The sequence below is a fragment of the Fundulus heteroclitus genome, unplaced genomic scaffold, assembly GCF_011125445.2.
Source record: "Fundulus heteroclitus isolate FHET01 unplaced genomic scaffold, MU-UCD_Fhet_4.1 scaffold_348, whole genome shotgun sequence".
Lineage (NCBI taxonomy): Eukaryota > Metazoa > Chordata > Actinopteri > Cyprinodontiformes > Fundulidae > Fundulus > Fundulus heteroclitus.
Genome location: NW_023396758.1, coordinates 20,644 through 32,907, shown reverse-complemented (window position 1 = coordinate 32,907; position 12,264 = coordinate 20,644). Strand labels below are relative to the sequence as shown.

The window sequence follows — 12,264 nt, the reverse complement described above, 5'->3', positions numbered from 1 at the left end:
GCTACATCTGGAATTGTTGCATTAACAATTGCTGACTTATGCCAAAGAGAGCCCAACAGATTTACTTTCACAAGTGGAGCATTACTGCTTTTGCCATAGTGCTCCGCTTGATTTATATGCAAATAAACATTATTTTATTTTAATATTACTGGGACTATTTCAAGATCAATGGGCAAAAAACTGAAAGGTAAAATGGAGAGGAAGGAAGACAAAGAGATGAGACAAAACATTAAAAGAGAAAAATGTGACAAAAATAGAATAGAGGAAAAAAGGAGAACAATATAACATCCACTGAGTCTGCTTCTACACCTGTAGAGAGATATTTAAAAAGAATGGAACAACCAACCTATAAAGTATTACAGGTACAAACAACCAGTGCGTTGATACATCACTGATGAAGTATTTTTTTTATTATAAGATGTATAAAGTTACAGGTGGCTCGGGCATCTGGTCAGGATGCCTCCTGGACGCCTCCCTGGTGAGGTGTTCCGGGCACGTCCCACCGGGAGGAGGCCCAGGGGAAGACCCAGGACACGCTGGAGGGACTATGTCTCTCTGCTGGGAACGCCTTGGGATTCCTCCTGAGGAGCTGGCCCAAGTGGCTGGAGAGAGGGACGTCTGGGCCTCCCTACTGAAGCTGCTACCCCCGCCACCCGACCCCGGATAAGCGGATGAAGACGGACGGACGATATAAAGTTACAGCCAAAGCTAATTAAAGGGTTTATCTGTATAGAAGTGAATCCTTAAGCACCTGGATTCAAGCACCTGTGTGATTGTCAGAGTGTGCTTGTGTATGTAAAGTTTATCCATAAGACAAATAGATTTTTAATTTCTAGTATTAACCTGGGGAGACTTTCATTGGTCAGCGCCATCTTGTATTTTGATCCTGAAGATGGTTTATTTCTGAGGTTATTTACTGCTCTGGTAAAGTTTAGGAGAAAATCCTGGGAATCCTGTTTTATTTGGTTAAAGTTTTCTACTCTTCCTCACGTTGCCTTCCTGCCCGCTGTCATTTTTTGGCTGTTTTTCCCAAAATGCATCAGTGTGATCTCTGAATGTATTTGGCCGTTATGTAGATTATACAGCTGAAAATCTGAGAAAATAAAGATGTGTTGATGTGATCATACTTACTGTCTGGAGCAACAGAGATTGTAGCTCCTCTGAAGAAAAGAGAGACATTTTTTTAAAGTTGTTAACTTTTAAAACATAATCTTAATTCTTCATAGCACCAACAACAGTCCAACCTTTTGATCCTAAGCTGCTTCCTGTCAGCTTCTGTACCACATCTGTCCTCTTCATGTCCGTCAGAACCTCCCTGGCTACGTCCACAGACTCTTGGCCAAGCCTCTGTACCATCTGATCCACCAAGTCTGGTGGATCCAGTCCTCCTTCTCCCCGATCCACCAAACTTCTTCTGAACCAGGACCTGGACCTCCGCCTGCTGTTTAGGATGTCTGGGAGGCCTTTCTGGAAACATGTGAACTGCAGCAACCATTTAAATTTCCTGACATCCCAGGGGTCCAGGTCCCTCATCATCTTCCGGAGAGTACGTTTTAGAGCCACCTTTGCTGGCACCTGAAACATTTAAAAAACTTGTTGAGCAAATAATTTTTTTCTCAGGAGTGATAAGATAACTTTCTGTTTGCATGTTTTTTTTTTTTTGAATTTGACTGAATTTCTCTAAGAAGAAATAAAGCAGGTAGTAGAAAGTCCCACTTACTCTGTTTAACACATCTGCTCTCAGATATTCATCAACGGACGCTTTTCCTGACAAAGAAAACAAAAACATTGTCTTCTGTAGGATTTTAAATTAATTTTCATTACAGAATAACAGAAGAAAAACATGAAACATGAGTTAGAATTATTCAAACGACAGAGTAATGGAGTAGTATTTGATTCAGCTGATCTGAAACAACGAGTCCGACTACAGGCAGGAGGTGGAACACCAGGAGAACCACAGAGGACTGTGGGAAGGAGCGTATCCTCCACCATGGACATGTAGACCTCCAGATGCAGGAAACAGTTCTCCAGCATCCTGAAGGACCCCCCCCCCCCCCCTACACACCGTTAGTCCTCCTTCCCTCTCACAGCAGGCTGTGGAACACAGCAGGACCACCAGATGGAGGAACAGCCTCTACCTGGAAGCTGAGAGTCTGTTGAAAGCTGGATCTCAGTTTTACAGAATTGCCTCCATTATGTGGCAAAGAGCTCTGAGTTATTCATTATTCCCTTTATGTTGCAAAATCACACAAAATAAGACAATTCCCTCAGAGCAGAGAAGCCTGAGGACCAGCTGGTCCTGGGGGAGAGCTTTCAGCCTGGACCTGGTGGTCCAGCCCTGTTTCTGTTGCCTAAATAGGCTCACCCCAAAGGAGCAACAGGGAGCGACACAATGTAGACCCACAGGGATTAATGAGCAGGCTGGGTGCCTTATGAGCCGTGTGGTGAGGGAGAGCAGGGGCCTGGAGATGGTGATGCATCAAACAGCAGTTCAGGTGTGACAGAACAGGATACAGAGATAACATCTGGGAAATGAATGGCTGGTCAAGGAAACGGCAAACAGAAACACAGAGGCCCAGGAGAAATGGGAAACTGGTGTTTGACCCGACCAGATAAACTCAGACGAGTAGTGAAGGTGAACTAGGAACATCTGATGAAGGTGGATAATAACTCAGGACCTTCAGGATAAGATGTTCTCCCATCATAAGGAAGGCTGAGGTCCTTTTGCAACAAGCTACAAGAACAACTCTGTGGAGGGCTCGTTGGTGAAGACAGAATATAGATTTAGATTTGTTTTAATTACCTTTGAGTCCTGAGCTGTTCTCCAGGAGCCTCTGTACCAGATCGCTCCTGTTAATGTCCCTTAAAATCTCCATGGAAACATCCAGAGACCGCAGACCAAACGTCTCCACCATCCTATTGACTGTAGCTGGGACAGGTTTCAAACTCAAAGGAGAACGGTACGGGTCATAGTCAGAGGGCGATAGGATTGAGTTCAGAAACTTCTTGAAGTCCTCAAACTCCCGTTGTTTCAAATCACTCAGGACGTCTGTGAGGAGCTGTTTGAAAGCTGCCATCAGAGCCACCTGAAACATCAACATATCATTCAGAAACGTTCTGATGGTTTTTATACAGATTCTTAAAATGTTATCATTCTGCCACAATATTCAGCAGATGTTCGAAATTATTTATTTTATTTCAGTTGTATTTTTTCTTTATTTGGCAAATTATAAAACTTTAGTCCCTTTTTAAGCTTCAGCATCTCATTATTGCTAAAGACATCAACCTAATCGGAGTGAAAAGAGAACCCTCACTTTGTGCACGACAGCAGAGCGTCGCTCGTCCACTGAGAGTTTCTCTGAGGGAAACAACAAAGATATTAGTAATTAAAATCAAAAGGAGAAGGTTAAATAAAATATTAACATGTTTAATCTTTATCCTCTTACTTTCCTGCCTTTTGCTGCACGTTTCAATCCTCTGAAGCAGATCTGACCTTTTTATCTCCATTAAAAATTTCTTGGTTGTCTCCACAGGTTCCAGGTCGGTCTGCTGCACCATTTCAAACACAACAACCTGCAGGTCTGACAATCTTCTTTTAATAGGAAGTTGATACTGAAAACAATCCTCAAAGGACAAAGTTTTCTTAAAAACCCAATCGATGAATGAACGCTGCTCTCCTTCATTTAGAGCACCGAGGGTTTCCAACAGCAGCTCTAAAACAGACTCCATGGCTTCTACCTGGTAATAAAAAGGAAATATTTAATCACCTTCACGTTGTTTTGCTCATTAAGTTGCAGGTTTTCACATTTGCTCTTGATTCATTTTTATGCTGATCTCAGATAAGTCTGCCCTGAACCTTGACCCTGAATCGTAGAACGTCCTTCTCGGGTCGCTGAGAACATCAAGCCGGCTACAAAGACCCAACACCTGGTTCCTCTCCGCTCTGGGATCTTAGGATACAACCAGAAGGAAGAGATCTAGATCCTAATCTAACAAGAAGCTACTCCATTGTCTTTTAACCCTAAGGTGGACTTTTTAACAGAATCAAAACCTTAGAAATGTCAGATTCATGAATCTATCAAACAAAAGAGATAAAATGAGAAAAATCTGAATTAAAAAAGAGCTGAAAGAAAAAGCTGTTTCCTCTCCCAGTGTGACAGTAATGATTAGTAAAAGATGAAAAATCAATAAAATGCCAATAATATTTATGTCAGGGTTTGTGGAGTTTCAACCCGAATTGAGCCGCACACAGAGTTTCGTTTTAAAGAGTTTATTGAAGGTTGATGGATTGTGGAGGATGAGAACCAGAGTCTTAACTGAGCTGGGGCAGAAGGATGTAGATGGCGGGAGCTGAAGGACTGCGGGTGATGTAGACCCAGGGAGACGCTGAGAGCCAAGGAGCATACAGGGCAGGCGTGAGAGAGCTGAGGTCCAGCAGGAGCCGGAAGCTCAGCAGCAGAGCGGGTTCTTAGAACGCCGGGGTATGAGGTTAGCCGACAGCACAGAGAGTTGTTGGAGCGCTGGAGTAGCAGCAGAACCAGCAGCACAGCAGAGAGAGAACATGCAGGCGGGCGTCGACGAGGGGAACTCTGGCAGGCAGATGTAGGAAACTCTGGCAGGCAGACGTGAGAAGCACAAGGCAGGACGAGGTTTGGATGAAGACAATCCGGCGGGGAAGAGCAGACTGAGGGAGGTTTACGTAGAGGTGTTGGCAGGTGTACTGAGTCTGGGATAATTAGGAACGGCAGGTGGAACTAATGAGGAGGTGGAGTGAGAGCTGAGCTGCTTGAGAGGTGGAAAGAGCTGGTAAGTTCATGGGGAGACAGGCAGGCTAAAACTGCACCATCACAATTTATATAATTATCTATAAAATGTTCTGTCTGGTGAAGATATCCTTTTTTGTTTAGGGACCAGAGGAATAAAATAAGTATATATTTAAAAGTGTACAGCTATTCATCATAATTAAACAAACATAAAGCTCTGAGTAAAATACAGAATACAGTTTCTACTTTTATCAGTCAGGTGAGAGAGCCAGTTGTTGCTTTTATTGGGAAGGGTTACAGCGTACTTTCTAAACTATTAAATAAAGCTAATTATTCTAAAGACAGGTGGATTATTCACCAGCAGAAATCTTATCAAACTGCTGGAAATCTTCTCTGGAAACAGCAACATCAGCTTATACCGACTGTCAAGCAGGATAGTGGAGGAATGATGATGTGAGGTTGTTGTTCACAGCAATAAGCACCTAGCAGGGATTGAGTTGACAAAGAAATCCTCTGGATATCTTGCCTGAATTTCCCCATTGTGGGACAATAAAGGTATTTGTTATCTGAATAAAACAGCTGGTCCAAACGGTGAAGCAGTTGATTCACGTCTGTCTACGTTCCAAGGTTTTGGTCAGGAGAACCGAATGAATGAGATCCAGATTTAAGAACCTTCCTCAATAGGGTGGCTGGAGCCAAATTCATCAGCTTCTCACTTTAAACAGCGTTCAGTCAGGCTGAGGTCTGGACTTTGACTGGGCCACTGCAACATTTGATTCTGGTACTTTTCAGATATTCTTCTGTAGATCTGTTGCTCTGTTTAGAATAATTGTTCTGGTGATGAACTAAATTGGACGGAGATTCAGCTGTTGGACAGATGACTTCACCTTTGACTCTAGAGAATCAGAGAAGACAAGGCTCCAATCCATTTTACCATCTCCTGCTCCTTCTCACCCATCCCTCAGAGGGACGAATCCTCCTTTTTCCAGTTGAGAACCATCGCATTAGAGTCTGATTCTCATCCCAGCTGTGGACCGTTCCAGTGGTCATGACTTCAGAACCACATGATCCCAAGGTTTCCTCACCATAAAACCTCTTCTCCATGTTCAGGTCTTAAGATCCTGTTCCCAAGCACCCTAAATATAATGTGTGATGAGCTGTCCTGCTATAGTCCAACAGGAACTTGTTTGGGTTTACAAGGACCGCATAACTTTTAAAAGTACGAGAGCTAACCTTTTCATCTGCAACACCCCAAATTAAAACCTTGACACAGGTCTTATCAACTAAACTCTCTTGAAGTCCTCATCTATTCTGTAAAAGAAAATATCTGGTCCACAACCTGAACCAAAGCCACACTGCTCCTCCAGGACTAATAATTTAATGGTTGAAGCCTCATTTAGACAGAATTCTGCCAATGTGGCTGACAACTTAGATCTCTTGATAACTTCAGCATGCTCTAAGATCCCTTATCTCAAGGGTTTGGGTCTCCTATCCTGGTCTGTATGGTCTGTAGTGTCGCCATTTTTAATTACAGTAGCCAATGGGGATAAACCTGTTAGCCTATGAGTTTTCCCTATCTGTCTTCTATATTGAACAGTTCTAGCACTTTCCATCTCCCATACAGCCCCGATTCCACTCACCGTAGATCTTCTCCACCTGCCGTCACCAATTAACCTGGACTCAATTCACCTGTCAGTCAACCTACCTAACGACTCCTCAGTCTGCCCTTCCCTGCTGGTTCGTCACCATCCTTCCCACGTCTGCTCACGCCTTTCATCTCACAGCGCCCTTCGTCCCTCGTCGTCTTCCTCACCGCCTTCCTCCGCCTCAAGCCAGCTGCTCTTCCCTTCCTCATGTCTGCTAGCAGTCCTCCAGCTTCACCTGTGTCTGCCTGCCCTCGCCTCTCGCCTACCTGCCTGTGTTCCCTCACGTCTGCCTTCTCCAGCTGTCATCTCCACCTCCTTCAGTCTGGTACAGAACTCTGGTTCTCCTCAGCTGTACTACACAATCTTCAATAAAACTGTTAAAGGTGAAACTCTGTGTGTTGCTGAATTCAGGCTCAATAACCAACCCTTAACACTAGTGCTAATTTTAGATTGCAAATAAGTGGCTTCTTGTTGAGAAACGGGACCAAAATAAATGTAACTGAACAAATTTACAACTGACTTTAGAAAAAAAACAAGGCCAAAGTTAGTAATAACGAATTTAATAACTGTGCTAAAGAGAATTTCGCACTAAGACTGTAGCTATGAGCTATTAGCATTAGCTAATACATGGAGGACATGTTTACATTTTCACATTTGTGATTCTGTAGTAGTTATTATCAGTGTTGTATAAAGTACTGAAATCTCGGAGTCAAGTAAAAGTATAAGTACCTCTCCAAAATATGACTTTGGTAAAAGTCCAAGTCACTGACTGAAATGTTACTTGAGTTAAAGTCTTAAAGTATCTGAAATGTCTTGTACTTAAGTATGAAAATTACTGTAAAAAGAGATGTACTCAAGTAATGTAATAAAAAGTATAAGTAAAAAGTAAAATATAGCAAATGCAGTTTAAATGACATTTTTTAGATTTTGGTAAACTTTGAAAGTCAAATTCACTTAAAATAATATAAACAGCCAAGTGCAGGAGAAATTTAGACCAAGTTTAGACAGAAAATACAACATTTTTGTAAGCTTTCAGTTTTCCTTCTTCAAGTAAGGTCAGTGCAATGCACTTTAAAATTGTACACAACCAAGTGTAGAAAAAGGGGGTGTATACTAAGAACATGGTTAAGTGATAAAGTGATAGTTAACCTACAGGAAGGGGTAAACTTGCTAAAACATACACCTGCGGTTGCAGATATCATTTAGTTAAGAAAATTAGGACTCTCTGCTATTAGATGCTGTACCTATACCACAAGGTTAATTTAACCTGCTTTACCACTGAACCAGCTTCTTATCCCATTGGTGGTGATGAACAAGCCCAGGCAAGTCCCGACTTTGTCGCAGTCAATCAGTAGGTGGAGTCAAAACACTTGCATGCGTATGTCTCTCTCTCTCTCTTTTTGTAACAAGTAACTAAACCAAACATTGAAAATGTACTGGAGTAAAAGTATGCAATTAAGTTCAGAAATATAGTGAAGTAAAAGTAAAAGTTATCAAAAAATGTTATACTCGAGAAAAGTATAAAGTACTCCAAAATATACTTAAGTACAGTAGTGAAGTATTTTTACTTCATTACTATACAACACTGGTTATTATGCTGTTAACAACGAGAGAGTTTGTAATTCATTTAGCTCACCACTACTTTAAAGAGTGTAAAACTTACTCCCTGAGGCTTTAAACTGCTTATATGATCTTTTTGCCAGCTTAATGAATGCAGCTTTATTTTGTAATCATGAAGTAAAATGAACACAATGTATAATGTAGCATAATTTTCATGCTGAGCACATTTTAGACCTTTAAGCATTTGATGAAAGTTGCTGTGTTTGATGTCACAGATTACTCACTTTGTCGATCAGTCCAGGCCAAAGTTCTTCCTCAGAAAGTTTTTCTGAGGGGAAAAAGATTTGATGATAACTTAAATGTCAATATGAATGTCTGAACAATATAGTTTCTACAGAAGACTAACCACAGGGACACTAAAGCTTCCAGCTAAAACAAAGGAAGCAGCATTGGAGGTTGAAGCTGCTCCTCTTGGATCATTGAGGCCAGTTGGTGAGAAGGCGTGTCAACTGAATGTTAAATAACCAATAAGCTGCTGTTTTTACTTTTTAAGGGCCCTGTTTTCTTTTAAATGTAAAGTTGAGGTGATGCTTGGAGCCCATTTAGTCAGAAACCCTGATGTTCACATATGTGTGCTAATCCCACTCTGATAGAAATGAATCTGTTCTCAGATCCCACTGATCTAGTTCTGCTAGTAAAGCTTTGTGAGCTTTTGAAATGAACTAATTGCTGTGTGCTTCTCTTTTTCTATGACTGCATGTCAGCAGACCTTAAACACCGACTGATTTTAGTCAGTTGGTTCTGTGTTGTCCAGACTGGAAAACATCTGATTTGGTCCATTTTTGGCAATAATGAATTTTATTCATAAATCTCATCTAGGTTTGTTGTAATCAGTGTTTCCAGTAAACATGAAGGAAAAAAGGCTGGATATGAATACTGTGGAAGAGAAAAAGAGGCGAATATGACGGAAAACAAAGCAGATTGCTTCTGACTATTTCCCTCCTGTGTCTTTTTAAGGAAGTAAAATGAAGAAGGAACCACCAGAAGGTCTGCAGCACTTCATCAACCCAGTTAGTGGAGAACAGGAGCTCCTGCTTCACCCAGAACACAATATTCCTGCAGGTTTAAGCCCACGCTGGCATGGATGATACGTTGGAAATCAGTGCTCTGAATTACTGAGGAGCGTAGTTCAGCTTACCTTCAGCTCCATCGCTCTTCTCTGGCAGATACTGCAACAGATCGGTCTGATTCATGTCTGTTAGAACCTGACTGGTCACCTCCAAACACCGCTGACCGTATGTGGCCAACATCAGATTCATTGTTGATCTACAGTCGGCCTCTTGCAGATCACTCCATGGGATCTCTGGTAATTTCTTCTGGAAGGATGTGAACTTTAAGAAGATCTTGAACTTTTCAAGGACTACAGGATTCAAATTAGTCAGTGTTTCCAAAAGCAGCTCCTTCACAGCTGCCATCGTTGCTGCCTGAAATAATAAGACGCCTGTTTAAGGAGAATTCATCCAGAATTACAGTTTAACATGTAATTGTTATGAGGACCTTTAAAAATGTGTGTGTGTGTGTGTGGGGGGGGGGGGTTCTCATTTGAGACTGGAATCGTTTGATGATAATAACTTTAATGACATTTTTAGCTCATATTACCTAAAAATCCACCAGCAGCTCAGTAATGTATCTACATATTTACAATCTGTTAATTTTAATTATATTAATTGTTCAGCACTAATTTATGGAAACCCTATGATAACTTTAAAGTTCTGAATTATTTACTATCATAGGATAATGTAAAGTCCACCGTCCTGTTTCACTAAAGCAGGAGTTTTCTCAGTTTGCTGCTCTGAAGCATCCAGGGTGTAACGTGTGTTTCTGCTGCTGACGTCACTCTCTGCTCCCTGTGCTGCTCTGGCAATCACTCCCTGACTTCATGCACCTGTGACTCCTCTAACTAGTGGTGCTGCTGCACCTGTTGGCTGCTCTATATATTCCTGACTCCTCCAGTGTGAGAGGACCTTCCAGCGTTCCTTTATTGCCTTCCTGTGAGTGACTCTGTTGGAACCACAGCCACCAACCAGTCCCTCTCCCATACAGAGGTACAATCACCTCAAAGTAGGCGCTGCTTGCTGCCTATCAACCTGGGGAGGGTTCAAAGGTCATCTACAAACCATTTTAGGCCTTCATCCTGCAGAGAGAAACATTATTCCCAGGATGAGAACATCTCAACAGCTTCCAGGATGGACGTCCAGCAGGTTCAGCCCAAGATCAGAGTGGGAAGCTCAGAGAAATGATTATTAGTCAGGAGCTCCACCTCAGACTCTACAGTCCTCAGGTAGCAGGTTAAAGGTCATGACCCTGAACCAGTCTGGCTGCTTGGAAGGCTTGAAGGAGAAAGCCTCTTCTCTCCAGAACCAAGATGGCAGCAGGACTGAGGTCAGCAGAGCTGCACCTGGAGGAAGGACCAGACTTCTGGGACAACGGAGGAGACCAGAGTTCTGGAGATGTTTGTCTAAAATGCTCATCAGCACCATGTTGAAAGAAAACACAGAAAGCAGAAATCCTGATCCTGTCAAGCATGGTGGTGGTTGGGTGGGTGATGATCCTGGCTTGTTTTTATGACATGGTCACCCTGCAGTGTCAGCTGAGCTGTGGAGGGACTAATTTCTTCAAACCTAAATGACCTGAAGCAACGCTGGAAAGAAACGGGGGTCCTCCTCCAGTGATGTCAGAGACTGATCCCCGCAAAGAGTTAATGCAGCTACAGGGTTCTACAAATGGCTGGAACATGGGGGGGGGGGGGGGGGGGGGTGCTTACATTTCCATAACTCAACAAAGTGAGTCCAGATCATGTTAAGTTTTACTCAGATGTTTCACAGTCCTACGTCTGACCCATGAAACGTAGAATAGAAACAAGCAGCATTCTGAGGTCAAGGAGGCTCAGAGACTTTACTCACTTTGTGGAGCAGCGCTGGCAGATGATCATCAGGGTTTTCTGAGTGGAAGAAAATTAAAGCAGCTTTAAGACCCACAATATAAAGAGATCCACATTAAAATATGCATCAACCTGAGCTAGCAAACAGAACCTGTGAGACCTTTAATTGCTTATTTTATTTCCAGTTGATTAATTTAATTAATTGGTTTAGACTCAGATTGATTATTTCATCTAAAAAAGGCTAGAATCTGTTTTAACATGTTTAAGTTCAGTATCTTTCTTTTAATCAAGACGTTGTTAAAAATTTGACCTTGTCTCAATGACATTTACCTGAATAAAAAAGGTGAAATTTCGAAAAAAGAAAGACACCCAGTAAAAGACTTCATGATGCATAGGTTTCATATTCTCTTACTTTTGTTTCTTGACCTGTGATCCCAAAGCCTTTGGACCAGATGTGTTTCGTTAATGTCTGTTAAAATCCTTTCAGTAACGTCCACAGCCAGTTTTCCCTCACGCTGCAACAATGAGACTGCTAAGATCTCCAGCTCAGTCTTCACAGCAGACAGTGGCAAAGATTCTCCTTTCACATCTGTGATATCAGCACGACTAAAGTGATGTTCTCGGTCCAGGTACCACTTCCAGAATTGACTTAAACTGTCGTCGCTCAGAGCGGACAGCGTCTCCAGCAGCAGCTCCAACACAGACTCCATCTCTCCCACCTGGTCAATTCACAGAAGAGTTAATTAAACAGAAGCAAATCTTTTAGAAATATAAATCACGCATCAAACTATCAACTGCAGAACATAAATACTGTTTAACATATCAAATGAGTCAACCTTAAATATCTGTGCATGTGTGAATTTGTGTATTTAACAAAACGTCTATTTTAGTTTTCTGAACAGAAGTACTTTTGTTTTTACATCTTCCAGTGTTATAATACACTATATAGCTAAAAGTATTCACTCCCTCATCCAAATCATGGAAATCAGGTGTTCCATCACTTCCATGGGTCTAGGTGACTATAATTAAGCTGCTAGGCCTGCAGACTTTCTACAGATATCTGTGAAAGAGCGAGTCGCTCTCAGGAGCTCAGAGAACTCCTGCCTGGTTCTGTGAGAAGATGAAACCAGAGCAAACAAGTCCAGTCAGGAAATGTCCTCGCTCCTAAATATTCTCCAGTCAGTGGTCAGTGGTTTTAGAATGAAGTGGAGCTATTGGCAATGACAGCAACGCAGCTATGAAGCGGTAGACCATTTAAACTGAAGGAGAGGGGCAGTGGATGCTGAGGCGTGTGGTGCACAGAGGTCACCACCTTTCTGCAGAGAGCTTCATAGAATGGTGTCCTGTCGTAATC

At 42.1% G+C, this 12,264-nt stretch overlaps 1 protein-coding gene across 1 annotated transcript in view; it reads right to left on the bottom strand.

Annotated features, from left to right (window-relative positions):
- The window catches only part of LOC105923241, a 40,061-nt gene extending 28,433 nt beyond the window's left edge, over positions 1 to 11,628 (bottom strand). The window contains exons 1-8 of the mRNA XM_036130358.1: positions 11,323 to 11,628; positions 10,933 to 10,970; positions 9,168 to 9,453; positions 8,254 to 8,297; positions 3,447 to 3,738; positions 3,315 to 3,358; positions 2,804 to 3,086; positions 1,721 to 1,767 (exon numbers count right to left, since the gene is read on the bottom strand). Coding sequence (XP_035986251.1) covers positions 1,721 to 1,767; positions 2,804 to 3,086; positions 3,315 to 3,358; positions 3,447 to 3,738; positions 8,254 to 8,297; positions 9,168 to 9,453; positions 10,933 to 10,970; positions 11,323 to 11,620 — 1,332 coding nt within the window. The 5' untranslated portion in view covers positions 11,621 to 11,628. The remainder of the gene's footprint in view (positions 1 to 1,720; positions 1,768 to 2,803; positions 3,087 to 3,314; positions 3,359 to 3,446; positions 3,739 to 8,253; positions 8,298 to 9,167; positions 9,454 to 10,932; positions 10,971 to 11,322) is intronic.
- Between the last annotated feature and the right edge of the window lie 636 nt (positions 11,629 to 12,264).